The 17,667-nt window shown below is 35.9% G+C and overlaps 2 protein-coding genes across 2 annotated transcripts in view; one reads left to right on the top strand and one right to left on the bottom strand.

Moving 5' to 3' along the window:
* The window catches only part of LOC755122 (disintegrin and metalloproteinase domain-containing protein 10), a 56,329-nt gene extending 40,513 nt beyond the window's left edge, over positions 1–15,816 (bottom strand). The window contains exons 1-2 of the mRNA XM_030972242.1: positions 15,673–15,816; positions 13,768–13,909 (exon numbers count right to left, since the gene is read on the bottom strand). Coding sequence (XP_030828102.1) covers positions 13,768–13,909; positions 15,673–15,721 — 191 coding nt within the window. The 5' untranslated portion in view covers positions 15,722–15,816. The remainder of the gene's footprint in view (positions 1–13,767; positions 13,910–15,672) is intronic.
* On the top strand, positions 1,612–7,198 carry LOC105440478. The gene is made up of 5 exons (XM_030972243.1): positions 1,612–2,049; positions 3,128–3,270; positions 3,533–3,601; positions 4,223–4,318; positions 5,119–7,198. Exons 3-5 carry the CDS (start codon positions 3,543–3,545, stop codon positions 5,381–5,383), a joined length of 420 nt encoding a protein of 139 aa, XP_030828103.1. The 5' UTR covers positions 1,612–2,049; positions 3,128–3,270; positions 3,533–3,542; the 3' UTR covers positions 5,384–7,198.
* Positions 15,817–17,667: the final 1,851 nt, after the last annotated feature.

The following is a 17,667-nucleotide window of genomic DNA, read 5'->3' as shown; positions in this document are numbered from 1 at the left end:
AAAGGCATGTACATACATGTACATGTATGTACAATACATGTATTAAGCAATGCAGTAATCAACCTAACACAGGGTTTTTAACGCACTTCCCCTGTGCCTGTGGTAAAAAGCATCATGATTTGTTTTGTTGTGGGCTGTATTATTCCCCTGTAACCAGGGTAGACTTGTTGCCAGGTTTCAGAACATCAGATTTCCCCCCTGCAATGACACTCCTACTTTTCAGGAAGTATGCCCAAATCTGGCCATCTTTCTCCTCCTGAGACTCTGTAAGAGATCTACTAATCATGTACTGAACAAAATGCCATAAAATATCAACAGCCAAGAGCAAAAAAGTATGTCTGTTCCCTCAGTGGAACATTTTGGAACAGAATGTCTTGCTTGATGCATTGCAAGCAGTATAATAACGTTAACAATTAACATTCTCTTTTAATGTGTATGTTACCCCGGGCCTTGGTTACACAGTCAAATAAATCAATGCAATGTATTGAATAATTGATGATATCATTAGTAACTTATTTCTTTCTCAAAATTCATTTTATTTCAGTTCTGTTAATCACACTTCGGTTAAATTTTACATGAAAAATATATAATTAGTGATACATGGTTTATGTAACTATTCTCAGCTGACTATTAAACATGACATCCAGATACATGCAAGTAAATATTGTGTCATCTTATTCCATAGACTTCAGCAGCCTTTTCCGATAATACAATGGCCTTGACAGACCACAAAGTAAATGTATTATGTGTGTAAACTTACATTTAAACTATAAAATAAATCCATTTTGGCATGAATGAAAATAATTTCCATTGTTCCTTACTTCCTTCCCGTCACTTTTCTCCTTACTGATTCCGGTTTCTTTCCTAAAAGCTCTCACAGTTATCCTGTTTTTTCCTTCAATACTATACTTGTAAAATAAACAATAACATTGTTTCGATTTGCTATTAAACCTTTTACAGAGAGTACTGCAAAGGCAACCTCAAGGAACTGAAAGCCATTACAGGAATGTACATTGTAGATGCGTGAGCACACTAAAATAGCCTGGTCTTGCGGCTGCATATGAAGCTGTGGTATATAAATGTAAATGATGCATGATCGGAACAGGGTAGTAACAAGATGTGCTGAATTATTAATGTGTGTGATAAGATATCATCTTTCAACTAAAAATGCATGGCTGCTGATCACCTCAATATGACCTGAACTTTGACCCATTTCAACATTGCACAGCACAATTTACCCTAATTTATTTATCTTACACTTAAAGGTATAGTTGAGTATTGGTAATTTCCAAAGTGCCCCTCCAAAACAAATTTGGTTTATTTCAGTACCATATGAAAGATCATCGAAAAAAACATGGGAGATGATAATAATTCCAAATCAAATGCTCTAATTGTTGTGCAATTTGCTTTCAAAACATTATATAAAAGTGTTTGACGTCCGGACATCACTTTTGACTTTCGACGGTTTATTTTTTGAATTTACGTGTTTAGCTCCCTCTATGTCATTTAACAACCAGCGTATTTACAACGAGTGTTTGAGTTCGTTGGTACGTACGTACAGTACTACAGGTAGCTAGCAGGCGGGTATCCGACCGCGCGCTAGTATGCAGTACAGCTGATCAATTCCAATACGCTGCTTTCACGTAAAGTATAACACACACAGCTCATATCAGATTATCACCGGCGCCGATCGAACGCTAAATAGACAGCTACAGTCCAGACAAGCTTTGATTGAAATACGATAACGAGATCGAGATTGGAAAAGGAGCTCGATGTCACGGACGATGGCCGACTCGGACTCAGCTAGTGCTAAGCCTAAGGACAAGGCTAAGGCTACGCTAAATCGGAATAAGACTAAGTAAGACGGTAAGAGGAAGGAGAGAAACAAGCAATGGCAGCTCGACCATCCGGCCCAGAGGAGGCGCGGGAGTGGCTGTGAACAAGGCCAGGCCAGGGTACGGCGGAGAAACTTCGCGAGCTGCAGGCGGCCTTCTCGTTGCCGAGTCTAGAGCCTTAGAGGATGCAATAGACATGCCAGCTCACTGAGAGGTAAGTTGAAATGATATACGCCCCACTGCATTGGGTAGGCCTACCGTTTTAATTTGATCTAGATCTAGTCTAGAGACTAGATGCATGGAATCGGCAAATTTAAGAAATTACGTTTTGTTATCTCTTGCCTTGGATTTTTAATTCAGATTTCATGAATCATATGATATTGATAGTCTAGCCTAGGTCTACAGTAGACCAAAAGCTTCAGTCTCTATATCGTCGGTTGTTCCACTGAGACTACGTCTGGCTCCACTAGACCTCCGGATGAATTTGGTTCAAATGAAAATATTGGAAGCATATGCGATCCTACAATATTCAGTGAATGTTGTCGCGTTGAAATCGAGTCTAAAGTGATGAAATTGTAAATAATAATCTCTTTATGGGGTATACTATAACTCTCTCTCAAGGTCAATATATTAATTCAGCTATACAACAAGCTACAATTGACCGATTGGCTATTACCTTTTTGAAATTATATATCACAACTACATATTCCGGGATTTTTATGGTAGCAGCTACCGTTGTACGACCGTAGGCGCTATTTTAAATTTATCAAAATTTACCGGGAGCACCGGTAAATTTTTATATTCAATTTTTTTCGAAAGCAGAAGTGTTTTAGGAGCTAAATTTTCTAGTGCTTATAATACTTCCACAGGGGCATCCAAATATATCAAAATTGTAAAGAATCACTATCCACCCAATTTTCAAAATTTCCCAAAACTTTGTAATAGACCCTACCTTTAATGTCCCTCGTTACAACTGCAGTTTTCTTTGTAATGATGACGTGCAGGGCTAGTCAACCGGGTAAACATCCTGCTCTTTTTAAAAGTCGACAAGGTTATACTATAGCTTGCTTGAGATGTGACTGTCTCATCTATATTTATCTCTACCAAAGAGTGTCTCAACTTCACATACATGACAGAGAACCAATGCATCAGTTATTAGTCATGCAAATTCCAAATCTGGCTAGCTGTGATAATTATTAGAGAATGCCATCTTCAAAATAATTTCTTTTGGTGATTTAAAATCTGAATGTTTTTTACTTTGTGAATGACTTTCGTTTCTTCACTTTTTACAGATATGAAGAACAGACAACACAATCCATCCCCAGCGAAGAAATTCCAAGCAGCAGTAGGGGAATTAGCAGGTGAATAGTACAAGTCACCTTTGACCGCAAATTCATGGAGAACTTGGCCTACTCTGCTGATTTGCTCGCTTCAGGTAGGATTCTGTATACATGTACGAAAGGCTCTGTAAATTGAGAGGAATTTAATGAGAATGCGTTCATTACGTACATGTTTGCAAGATTGAGCTCTTTTTCGGTTATGACCTATAAAATTGGGACATATCAGCAGGTCAAGATAATGCATCTTATTTGCTCATGTGTATGACATGGGATTTTCAATATTGATTTTGTGGTATGAAAATAATGAAATGCCCTATCATTTATATCAGTTTTTATTTTGTTTTCATAATTCCTTAGGCACACCAGCATGCTCGAGTGTTTCCACAACCATATACTGATGTATGCTTCCAAGCGGTATTCCTTTGAGTAAGTATTTTTAGTATCATTTTGTATGTTTGAAGTAAGATTGTGGAAAAGTTGAAACATATCATTACAGTACGGTTACAGTTACAATATCATATTTTGAAGCAAATAGCAAAGTTAATGAGAAATTATGAATGACATCTATATAAATGCTGAAATCACTTTTGGATGCATGCAGAGTCTTGAAACAGCAGACTTTGTATCGTACTTGTGTCGGTACCTGATGTTAAGTCAAGTTGGAGTGGTTGTAGCAGGGAAATGTAACTACCTTTAATTAAAAGTCAATAATTTACAACACAAATCCAGAACTGAAGTGAATGGCTCGTATTCACAAAGGAGGTTTGTACAAACCATGGTTTGGCCAAGGTTTACATCTATGGAATGCCATTTGTAAACTGATGGAGAAGGAATGTAAACTCCATACTTGTTAACAATGTTAATTTACAATTTACGGTATGCGAGCAGCATTCCATAGATGTAAACCATCGTCAAACCATGGTTTGTACAAACCTCCTACAAACCTCCTTTGTGACTACGGGCCAATGAGTCTGAGATTTGTCTAAAGCATTTACTATTCATTCATCATGGTAGTGGTAATACCAATTGTTTGTCTTATCCATCCAGCTACCCAGCAAACCGGGCAAGGAATTTGCTTGCGGTCATCGACTACATGGCACACAAGGACAGGCCCGACCAGATTGATGAACAAGGCAATACAAAGTGAGTGGAAATTAGAAAGAAAGAAAAAAAGTTTTTCTTTTCTTTCTTGTTTTTCCTATTTTTATTTGTACATTTTTTTTTAGATGGACAAGGCAATCCAAAGTGGGTGGAGTAAAAAAAAAAAACATGATTTTTTGTTTTCCCTGTGTAGTTGGACAGGGCAATCCGAATTGGCAGTTCTTTCCCATGAAATTTATCAATTTTGGGGAAATTATTAAATATCTAATTGTCCTTCCTGGGAACGCCCCTTTTAAATCGCCAAAATATGACGTCATCTAAAGAAGTTGTCCCTGTACACGACGCACATCTAAATTATGTAGATGACGGACTGTAAGCTGATGGTTTGTCAATCATGCTGCTGATTTTGGACCCTAAATGCGGACTTGGATTCAGTGTAATAATATACTTGGTGTGTAATGCAAGGTTCTGGAGTCATCAAAATCATCATAAATTTGGCAGAGTTTTGGTAAAGTAACAATCACTTACACAGAAAGATGTATATGGGACAACACACATGGTGTCGGCCTGTCGGGGCTAGTACTACCCTGATTTCCTTATCTTTCTATGCTCATTACTCAGCCAGTATACATTTTCTTCCAAAATTGTTTGGCACATGACATTTATTTGTAATCTTGAACATTCAGTGTAAGTTTCGTTAGATTCTGTGAGAATTCATTTTCTTTTTTTACCAGAACTCAAGTTTATCTTTAAGAGATATGAATCATTTCCAATTGACATGAATGAGTGTGCATATAATGCAACTTGTTACATTTTGCATGTTCTTTTATTTTATGATACAGATATGTTGCAGTATGGTCAAAGCGTGCCAACAACTACGTGGCCCGGAAGGAGAAGGTCCCCAAGACCTACCCCTACATGTATGTACAAGGACTCATCGGTGCGATACTGGAACGCAGAGAACAGGACCAAGGACCACTGTTCTCGAAGGCTGTTCTGCTCCCTGATGACCCTAGACACACAAGGCCCCGGCTTGCACCATTTCCTCCACCACAAGTTGATGTGATCCTAGCCAGGAGACTAGGCCGATTAGAGAAATCCATGTAATCCTCTGTAGTGAACATTTGGGATTGTCTGACTTGAGAACTGCTTTTTTTCGAGCAGAGACTAAGGGATCCAAATGGCATCCTTCCGTCCATCCTCCGTGACTGTACACAAATTTGAATGAAGTCTAATGTGAAATCTTACCTGCAAAAATCAATTAGGGTTGCTAACTTTCCAACCCTGCATCTGTTTGTAACCATACTTGATTGGTAGATGCCCTTTATTGGCCTCCATGATATTCTGGAGTTGAAGGTCACATAAGTAGGTCAAAGGTCAAATGAGGTTCATTGTTGCATGATTGCATGCAAGACTCTTAATCGCCTCGATTTAATTTGTCCATGTGGCATGTTTTTAGGCTATCTTGAGGATTGGTTGGAACTTAACATTTTGTGGTCCGGAGGTGAAAGATTGCATGGCTTAGCATTACGAGCATGTATTCTTGATATGTCAGAGACCCTTTGACAAAATACCACCAAACTTGATACTAGAGTGTCCCTGGGGATCATGGGGATGTGGTTATCTGGAGAAAAAAAATCACATAACACATGATATACATGTACCAGAAATAAATTGTTATTGTTGCTAGATTAGCCACCATGCTTGGCACTTGTATATTGTATTACAATAAGAGGTTGGCAAGTTTACAAATGGAAGAAATGTAGGAATATAAAAGACAAATTGTGACATCAGTGTATAAAAGCTCTATGTGATTTATACAATTCATAATTTGTGATAAAATCAGTGCTTGCTCATGTGGAAATGGTGGATATTTCAATTTGTATCTATTTGGCAACCTATATTCCTTGAAGAAGTTACGGTAGTAATTATAAAATTTACAGCCAAGAGGTCAAACCATGAGTCAACAATGTGTTTGGTTTTAGTGACTGTGCATGTAACTGAGGTGACAGTCGATCATGAAAAAGACTATACTTCGGAACCTGTTGAAAATCAACATGGACAGAAGAAAGATTTGTAGAATATCTTATTGTAAATAGTCTTCATTTTTTGTTTAATGCAATCAATGTGACTAAAATAACGGCAAGCGAAAAAGAGAAATGATCACAAGACAGCAAAACAGTTGGTTTCATGCATCATTTGAATCAATGAACGTGAATCAGCTCAACGCCAAAGTATTGCGGTTCAAGGTTATACCATCAAGAGATATGCTGCCTGTAACTACTTTGTAGTTTGAAAGGGTGTATAAAGGAATAAGGATACAGTTGGGCAGGCGAGTCTTTCTGTTGGTCTATTGTAAAAACTGGGTCAAATTTTTTCCAATTTTTTTGCAAATTGTAATAAAACTTGGTATACCGATTGACCCGAGGGTGTGCAAGACACATTTGTTGTGTCTGTCTGTTAAGGTACCTCCATGGTAACCAAGCTTTGCACAAAGAATACAATTTTGTTTTAATAATCTTGTGGAGCATATTCTTTCCAAGTTTTAGCAATTTTATAGTTTTGGTATCTTTGATGAGGCATTATAATAACAGTATAAAACTCAATGCATGTGCAGTGTGTAAAATAAGTATGTGAGCAAACTATTGGAAGTAGTTTGATCGATTCATATGAAACTCAGTACACACAACGCAGAATTGTCTTTTGTGTGCGTATAGGACATGACCAGTTTTGAAATGTCTGTGCTATTTTTTTGAAAAACCTTATGTTGGATGTTAATCACTTGAGGTGATATTCATAGTCGAGCATTAGGGAAGATGAAAGACATATATGTACCTAACTATACTTAATTTTGTGCTGAAACTGATATGATTCAGGATTTGAGATCGATATGGAGTATGTATACATGTATACTCGTACACATTAAGGAAAAGAATCACTCAGACAATTTTTAAAGCATTTATATATAAAGTAAGATGTGAAACTTAAAAGATAAAACCAGTTATGGTCATGCGACTGCATTGTGAAAGGATTGTTGTGGAATCGATCAGAAAAGGTTGATCATCTAGCATATAAGTCTTGGTGTGTACTGCAAGGTTCTAGAATCATCGAAATGATAAAAAAATTGGCCCAGTCTTGGTAAAGTTACAAGCACTGTACACAGAAAGATGTATATGGGACTACGCACAAGTGCGCGACACATGCGTTATATCTATCAAGTCCAAATAGATATAATAATTTACCAAATATATCAATTAGTAGGCAGTTTCTCGGCAAAATTTGTATGATCACGTACTAGTCAAAACATTGTGTGCGGGCAAGCACTGAATCAAATGACCGGGGTAATAGTATATTTGTCAAGCGCGTAGAAACATTACTGTTATAGATACTTTTCTTTGGTAAACTTATCTACACATTGCCTATAGAGTATGTCAAGTTTTTATGAAAGACACAAGATAAGATGTATATAAATAAGCAGTAACTAATAAGTAACAAGACATGGTGGTATACAAATAAAGTATATTGCTCCTTCTTAATGACGACGGTTAAAGTTGTCATAGCGATAGATGCTAAATAAAAATGTGCCTTTTTTAATACACATGATCTGTTTGTATGCATTGGTTGAAATCAACATCACGTTTAAATATTGCCTTCAGTTCAGCAATTATAATTTGTATTCATCTCAATAATGTTGTGTAAATTTAACTGTTAGTTATGGCCGAATAAAGCTTTCAATGTACACCATAAAAATATGTTATGTATCTTCATTTTAGCATTACTATAATTATATTAAAATCTTATGTCTTTACACATTTACAAGTTATCACGTACTGACGTAGGTCATGCAATACACAGGCACTGTAGAACACAACTTATTTACAAGAAGTTACAATCACTTTTTTTTTAAACTTTACAATTGCATGCAGTACCAAAATAAGAATACTGAAAAACACTGCATTATGGACAAGTATGAATTAAGTAAGATGTTAAATTAATTCACTACTGTTATTCATTATAGTATACTGATACAACAATTTTTAATATTTTTTTTAATTTATTTCTTTTTATTTCTCCACTTTCCCTTTAGCCATGTACCTTCATGTTGTTATATATGTTAAAGGTGTCGCTCTGGACCTATAACATATGATAAGACAAAAAATCCACCAGTTATTTCTGATTTCTATCAAATTTTTAGATTTTGTGTTGTTGTTGTTGTTTGGTATTATCGGCGTTTCATTCTTTTTTAGAATATTTACGCCTTTCACTTTATTTCTTTTTTTTCTTCTATTTTTGGTACTATTTGTCAATTCATATATATCTCTTTTTTTTTGGATAATATAATCTCAGATCTACTGGTCCATGAAAACCCCTCACCGCAATTGGCACCTTCCTGCCAGACCGGCGCGGTACATTGCGCAATCTTCTCGGCCATCATTGGCCTAGGCAACTCTGGTGCCGGTGAGAGGATTCTGGGGTAGATCTTTTGAGTCTCTTGGGGTTTACCGTCCTCAATCCGTCTTTACTCTTTCTTACCTTTTCTCTTCTAGTATTTTTCCATTTTGTAAAACCTTATTTTTCTATCAAAGTGGGTATCAACATCTTAGGGCATTTGGTTGTCGTGCGATATGTGCCAAAAAAAAAATGTGGATTTAGTAATTCCTTTTTGAATGAAACATGGATTTAGCTTCTTTTGGAATTGAATGGATTTAGCTCCTTTTGGAATGAAACTGTAATAATGTTGTTTACTTTCTTTTCGAAAGGTTATATTTATGTGTGATTTCACTATTATTATTTAAAAGGAAAGGTTTGCTGCTAAATTTGAATAAAATTTCAGTGACTTTATTGAGAAAATATGATTTATTTTTTATTTTTTAGGTACAATAACATGTTTCATTCCAAAAGGAGCTAAATCCACGAAAATAAAAAATAAAAAAATTTAGTAAACATCAGAAAAGCCGAAGGGAAGATTTTTTTTTATCATTATTGGCAGATAATCAGGTCCATGCAGGGTGACACCTTTAACATATATAACAACATGAAGGTATACATGGCTAAAGGGAAAGTGGAGAAATAAAAAAGGCAATTTACTCAGAAGTACCCAAAGTGGATTTGGCTCCTTTTGGAATGAAACTCTTCACATATTATAAAAGGAAGACAAGTAATATAAAAGGAAAAACGAAGGCCCACGTCATTTACATAGAAGGTAGGTGGACAGATAACCTCGATGTTTTTAATCTAATTTCATCTGGGAGATCATTCCACAGCTTTGTTCCTACAAACGAAATACAAAATTGCCCTTGCGTTGTCTCACATATTGGTTGATAGATAGAGTAAGCCACTTTCTTTACACTGTAGAAGTAATCAACTGGGTCATACGACGTACAATACATACACATACACTACTACTAGGTCGAGCGTACTCGCACTACATACACATACAGTATTCGCATATCGCGCTCAAAAACAATAGCGCTACCAGTACCACAGACCATGCAATTATGTGCAGGCCTCGCATACCATAATGTGTACAATATAAATCAGTCAGCGCGCTATAGACATGGTTCGGATATTACTTGCACGCCCATATCCGATCGTCGTCTTGGCGAAAATTCACGGTGTGCTGCCGCTTGACCGAGAGGTGGCGCTATACAATTACACTGAACACGCCTCGAAAGTAAAATTTTTGATAAATAAAATCATTTGCAGTCGAACAGGTTTTTTGCATATAAATTCACTCTAATGTAATATTTCGGATTTATATCTTCAATGATGCATTCTTAGACATTTATTGTATGTTTTTTATGTTTAGATCATAGTTTCGTTCGCTAATGTGAGTATTGACCAACACTCAACTATTCCTTTAATGCAAGTAAATGCATGAAATGGGGGATTATACGGTCCAAAATAGAAGGCAAATGTATATGTGGGCAAGATAATTATACACCTACTGCCTTGAAATTAAATATGCAAACAGATCTTCAACATTTTAAAGACTTCTCCAGACTACATTGTACATACAGCCTTTTCACACACAGCTAAAATTCATCGTATCTAGAGATGATTAGAATCACTCAACAGTTTTAAACATGTTTATAGACAAAATTTCCCAGTGTGAACATCGTTTATACGATGTTGGGATAGATACGAAGTCGCGATCCATACGCCCCTAAAAGCAGGCTGCAGATACGAAGTTCGTATCTAGAGAGCTTGACATTTTGTGTGTGAAAGGAAATTCGTGTTTAAACGTGTTTAAACTGGATGGAGCGTGCGCTTTGATTGACATGACATTACCTTCAATGCGCAATGGCACTACTGCGCATTTTACGAGCAGTAGTTAATCACGAAACTATTAACGATCGCAACGAAATTTCTGTGTGTGAAAGGCTCGTGATTAGTTTAAACACGTTCGAAACACGTTTATACTAGTCATGTTTACAGAATTTTAGCTGTGTGTGAAAAGGCTGATAGTGTAGCTTCCTTTCACTACCCCTCCTGTGTGAAAAATACAATTTAGAGTATCAAATAGGCCTACATTTAATTGAGCACGGCTAAAGTCATAACACGGTTCCTTGGGTTTTGGGAAGCCAGTTTTAATAATCAAGGACATGACTGATTCTGAAACACTTTTCATGTTATCATGCTCACACTTTTTGATTTTGTAACTATTTTGTTTTATTTAATTCATTTAATATTATTATCAGTATTATTATTTATTGTTTTTTTTAATTTGTTTAATTTTTAAATATATGTATATTTGTTGTTGGGGGAGGGGGAGGATGAGGAGGCAGTTCCATTTGCAAACATCTCTTGTAAAATGCGAAAGTGTGTAGTGACTCAGCAAGTGCTCATGTTATCAGATTTTGATGAAACCTTGTTTTAAAATGTCTACCTTTATGTATTTTTTCGGGGTTTATCTCAAATGTTTAAAATGAAGACTGGCAAAATTCCTCATTAATGCAATTGTCTTTATAAATAAAAGTCTTTTTTTTTCCTTCTCAAAAAGACCTGGTTCTGCAATGGGAAAAAGAATTCTTACAACGTAAAAAAGCAGCTAAATGGGCACGTTCTGATAAAATACCTAATGTTGTGTACATGGTAAGGGGCAATGGTACTGCATTCATCATGACAATTGAATTACAAATTGCCAACCATTTTGCTTTAATTAATCATGCACAGCAGGCTTTTTAAAGATCCTATCCAATGAAAATAAAACTTTATATCAATAGAAAGCTGAATTACAGTAGAATAACAAATATTTCCCTTTCAGTATTGCATATTGGCAAATTAAAACCTCATTTTCCGCACCCATCCAAATTACAGGTCAAACGAAAAGAATATAGTATAGTTTGGACGATCTAATCAAAAAGATATTCAACATATTGAATTCTTTTGCATTTTATGCGAAACTGAGATATGTACATTTGATAAGATTTGTGAGTGATACAGTACAAGGAAATGATACCTATGTATTGGGAAACTTTGAGATTTATATGTAAATATTTTCATAACTGTGATATTTCCTGATAGAGATCTATTCCTCGAAAATGTTCACCACAAAATATACCATTATCAAGTTCATTTAGCAACAAAAGTACTTTTCCAGATGGAAAGAGCTCATCATATTGCTAATCAAGGAATGATAGTGAGAGTTTAATTTTATTTTTTTATAGAAATCTGAGCGCTTATGCAAGGCATTCAAGCAAGTCATGAACAAACGGCACCTCTTGGCACCATAAGACCATGCATGCATGGACCAGTGTACTGTAGCTTGACTGCATGTGCTGTTTTCCCAAATACATCTTTAAAGTGTTATTACCTGTTTGGCATACATTCATGTTTTTAAAAAAAATCTGCCTTCATGTCTTGTCTTGTCCTAAAACACTCTTACATCTGAAAAGACGATTGGTACTACAAAATCAGAGAATTGCGTTGAAAAGAGCCATACTTAAGCTTTTCGTCTTTTACTCATCAGAACATAACGTAAGAATGAAACAGAAAGCCGAAATCGAACAATATAAACGGAAACTAAAAGGAACAAGGTGCGAATATAACAAGCTCTGATTGGCTGTCTAAGGTAACAGTAAATTAGGCTTATGGCCAGTGGGTATTGCCAGTGGGTTATATCGGGATAATCGCTAAAATAATACGAGCGTCTGAACAAACTCTTTCTGTCTGCATAGAAGAGGGTCAGTCAACTGAATGTGTGAGGTTTCGAGCATGCGCAGATGAGTAAAGTTTCTCACTCAGCAGAGAAATTTGAACCAAGATGAACAGTATTGTTCAGCAAGTGCTGAGCGATGTCAGAGTTGGCGTTGTCTGTCGTCTGGCCATTTCCCAGTTTGCATGAGCGCGGCGGTTGTGAACGCGTGCCGTTCTGGCGGTTTCAAATAAAGGAAGGCACATGCTGTTTTACTCGATCTGCCAGTCTCTGAGTTGTACGCCCTACATGTATGTACCGAGCTTTACATCGGCCAATTTTCAGACTCTTACATCTAAAAATCGTGACTGTATTTATTCTATCAAAGGGATAGTTGAGTTCTTTTTTCAGACTGCAAATGCCTTCTAAGTCAATGGTTATTACTCTTATTCTTATCTATAACATTTCTAGTACCCTTTTAGAACCTAAAATTGCTATGAAGGTAACTTTAGACTCCAAAATGTGTGAAATTTAGCCAATACGAGTATACCAATTCAGCTCCACTTTAAAAAAAACACATGTCCGTTAATTAAATATATAATTAAAAATAACAATACATGGGCCGGCTGGTTGTGCGTAATATAAGCAACACGAAAATGCCAACAAAAAAAACCAAATCGGCATTGGCTGAAATTCGACGTACATGTACATGTAAAAGGCATTATTTCTTTTTTTTCAACGGTTTTTTTCAAATTTTTCAAAATATCTAATATTTGTGGTGGTAAACAAGTATTAGAAATCATTGTATTTCAGCCGTCTCTGAACCAATTTTTGATCAAACAAAGATGATTTTGTCATTTAAATAATTATTATGTTCTTTCAAATTTGACACTCAGTTTTTCATTATCTCACAAAAAAAGTTATTTTGTGTAGTGCCCTCTGCAACAGAACTCAACTATTCCTTTAATTGCTTTGACAACCTTTAATCAAATTAATAAGGATGTTAGTGTTACCATTCAAAGCCCATCTGCAATAGTTTGGCCAGGGGGTTAGACCTCCCTGCAAGATCACTGACAGGTGGTTATCTCATCAAATCAGCTCACAATTAACCTGATGATGATGATAAACAGCATTTGTATGGCGCCATATATCTGTTTAAAAAAACATTCAAAGGCGCGAGCTCCTCCAATAAAATTAGCATTTAAATGTCTGACGGAGGAAAAGGGGATCATGGGGATCCAACAGGCACCGATTATGCATTTTATGCTATATAGAGGGCGCAAGTAGCTTTAAGTAGTGCAGTGGGGCTTTAACATGCCCTTGTTATGTCTGAACGTACGACTGAATATCTTACCTTCCGTGTGCCTCAAAGTCAAGTTCCACTTCTTGCAAGGCATCTACCGATCGTCTGGATCGTTCATGCTTAGCATGTAACTCATGAGTGTTGTAGCTAAGGAGTTCATAATGTCTGACATGGCGATTCAGTCTCTCACAATCTGATGGTAAAACATGCAAGAGAAATAATTTCATATTAACTGTTAACAGATGAAATGAAAATATTTTTTTTCTTTTTATTCAATCGAAATTTACTTCCTTTTTTCCTCTTTCATACTTTTTTTTTTAAGGAGTGTGTACAAAGGTCTGGTAATGGTATGTTAAACATCAAATGAAATTGGTTTCTAGTTTTCCCTTTTTTTCCTGCCAGCCCATTTTCTACTTCTTTCGTTATATTTTTGCTTTCTCACAAAATAGAGAAGAATCACATAACATCTATCTAGAGGAATGAGGTAAAAATCATTCAAGCATCTCTAAGGTGTTGGAAGCCCAAACATTGAATATTGATAAAAGAATACCAGATCTGCATAAAACACAAAACCCAAGTTTTGTATTCTTCCATCAATAGTCGTCTCTAAACACATTTGTTTTGAAAATCCTTGCACAGTTCAGTGTTAAATGACATCCTGTTTCACATCATTACACAATTTAATTGAAATGTTTGCCATCAAATTAAAAATCCCCAGGAAAAGATATTTTTAATAAATTGGGTTCAAATCTTTAACAATCATGAATTTGGTACGATTGCGGTGACCATACTTCATGTGTGACCTTAAAAAAATTCTCAAAAATCAGACACCACCAATGGAAAGATGAACTTAAAATTACCCAGACACTACATTTTCTATTGAATTTGAATTGGGTGTGAAATTATGACAATATTGACAAAAGATCAGCTCCGAAAAAATATGAAATCTTAAACAACGGTCTGGAAATCTTTATTTTGAGAGCAGAGGTCATCAAAATTGTTAGTAAAAAGTGGTAGGCCTACCAACTGATTGTAGACCTATGATACTTTGCCTGCAAAATATGCAGTTAGTTTCTAGATCTAGACCCTGTTTGATTGATTGCTTTTTGTGATACTGATAGATCAGCTGTAAAATTCTGTGCGCGAATAAAAAAAGGTCTCGTTTCTTTTAATGACTTTTTTCTGGAGTTGAAGCACAGTCCGATCCGACATCCACTTTGAGAGTTGTTGACCATAAAGAATGATAAATTGAATAGACCTCTCGACGTCTAGTTGCACCAATTTTTATTGGCTTTTGTTCAGAAACCTATCCAAAATTTGACCCGTAACTCCGGTGTGGAGATACCCTACTACAACATACCCAAAATGAAGTAAATATTCATTAAATGTCCACATAAAGATCATGAGTTAAAATTTGTTATGTTTATTACCTGTTTCGTGTCAATTTTGTTGTTATTTTTTGAGTATTTTTCGGATAAACGTTGATATTACTAGATTTAGTAGGCCTAGACTACTTTTTCACAGGTTTCACGGCAAACCGCTTAGACCAAAAGGCAATAGATTTGTGTAAATTATGAGAAATAATTAATGGATCGAATAGCAAATTTCCTTATGTTTTTTTTTAATCTCTGCAAACTTTGGTCACCCGATCATACACTTGAAGAATTTCAAGTAGAACTTGGCCAGTCTTTACAATTACATAGTCCCACACGCAAGTATTTACGCTTCTCTAACGTTAGATCTAGTCTCTCTAGAGTCTAGTTGCATTCACTAGTTATGTGCACATTCACATTGGCCAAGGAGTTATTTATACACGTATCGTGTAGGCTCTACACGTAAAAAAAAAAAGGTTGTTTATCATTCGTTGTACTCTTCATGTCTGTAGTCTACTCAGTTTTGGTCTAAAATTATATGGCATGGTTATCATAAAGATACAATTAGTAATTTTATACTTACGAGACACCCCAAATAGAAGGGTGAGCGTGAAAAGTATTTTCCCGTTCATTTGGAAAGTATGAAAAACTGCAATTTAAAAAAAATAAACACAAGCGATATTCGTCCGCTGATGTCGATCGTTCACCTGAGCTGCGGTAGATAAGCTACATGTAAGAATATGAGTGCTAGATGATCGGAGACGAGAAATAGCGTGTAACAGCTGAAGTTACCGTACCCCTCGATTTCTTGATCTCTCCCTCTAACCCACTCCCCCCCCCCCCCCCCCCCTCTCTCTCTCTCTCTCTCTCTTTACCTTTCTCTCTCTCTCTCTCTCTCTCTCTCTGTCTGTCTGTATCTCCCTCTCTCTCTCTCTTTCACTTTCTCTCACCCGATCACTCCCCCTTCGCTTTCGTTATTTTTTTCCCTTTCTTTTCTTTCTGTCTATATTTCACCTGTATTACTTTCCTGTCTCATTTAATTTCATTCTTCATCTCTGTAATCATTATCAATAATTTATTGAATTTTCCTCCCGGTACCCAACATAAACAAATCTTCTGTGTGCCCATGCCTTGAGCCATAATGCATGGTCGTACAGAGGATTTTTTTATGTTGGGGACCGGGGTAAAATTCAATGAATTAATGAAAAAAAAGTATTGCATTTTCTTTGTTGTTTTTTTATTTGTGGGAACTGCCCCCTACTAGCCCCCGCTGTGTACAGTCATGGTTCAGTGGCAAAGCAATGGCCTCGTAACTTTGAGGCCCCAGGATCAAAACCGTGTCGATGTGCCATATTAGTGCCCTTTTGTGGGACATTAATCCTCATTACTGTCATTTATATCTTAAAGGTACTCTTTTGCAGCCAACCTCACATGCTAGAACTTTGCAGGAATTCTGAATATGTCATGTAATTTGTCCTATCTGTGAAATTTAAACGTTAGCAGTGTCCTCATATTCAAATTATGCAAGGAAACCCGTTTACTTGCTAGACTTCACTCGGGCAGACTCTATTGAGTGACGTACTGACTGGCTTTTTTTTCTTCTTTGGTAATAACATACATGAAAAGAGTTGTAAAGGTACATGAGCATTTGTCAATAACCCACTTCTTGTGATGGCCAAGATTAAACTGATTGAATCTTTGCGCAGCATAAAACGTATGACCATTCGGTACAATTGTCTGAAAATCAAGACTATTACTTTTGGGCTCTATAGCCCAAAAGTCGATTTGACAACTAATAGTCGTTATTTTCCCACTTGAAGACATTTTCAAGCCCCATCTTTTTTAGGGAAGTTCTAAATTAGTATTATCTTTCAAATGCAGTTGGAATTTAACTTTTTCATTTTTTTTGCCTGCAAATGGGACATAATACTTTTAAGGGCGTAGGTCCCCTGGTTGATAAGCATAGTAGCATACACATGCTTTAGCAGTCACGCAAAACAAACACTGGCAAATTATAATATAATAAACCTGATAATGTATACTATTATCTAGATCAATTAGAATAAACCATTGTCAAAATAATTCCATAAATTGGGGTAAAAAAAAAATATTCCAACTATATGAGCGACAGTATATGCCTATACACTGTAAAAAAATAATAGTCGAAATAACTCAATAAAATTGAGGAAAATAATTGCCTTATTTTTATTAAGTGAATATTACCTACGGCATCTTAAGTAGAATTTACTTATTTTACTGAATTATTTTTACTCAGTTAAATCGAGTTACATTAACGTAAATAATTAAAGTATTGTAATAATTTTAGATAATTAAAAAAAGCTATGATGGGATTACATATTGCACGATTTGGTACCCATCTAATCTAACAAGTAACATCCCCTAATCATTAACACTACTTCTATTTAAGATTTAACCGTATATATATATCTACCACCATCACAAACTATTACATACGCTTCAATTCAACACATATTGAAAGGCTCCAAATTTTATATATACTTGATCGTAGCACTCTTAAAGGAAAATTGGTTGACAATTTCCTGAAATATCAAGTTTT

The sequence above is a fragment of the Strongylocentrotus purpuratus genome, unplaced genomic scaffold, assembly GCF_000002235.5.
Source record: "Strongylocentrotus purpuratus isolate Spur 01 unplaced genomic scaffold, Spur_5.0 spur5_scaffold_6, whole genome shotgun sequence".
In the NCBI taxonomy this organism is placed as follows: domain Eukaryota; kingdom Metazoa; phylum Echinodermata; class Echinoidea; order Camarodonta; family Strongylocentrotidae; genus Strongylocentrotus; species Strongylocentrotus purpuratus.
Note: the sequence above shows the minus strand (reverse complement) of the source record. Positions and strands in the feature narration are given on the sequence as shown.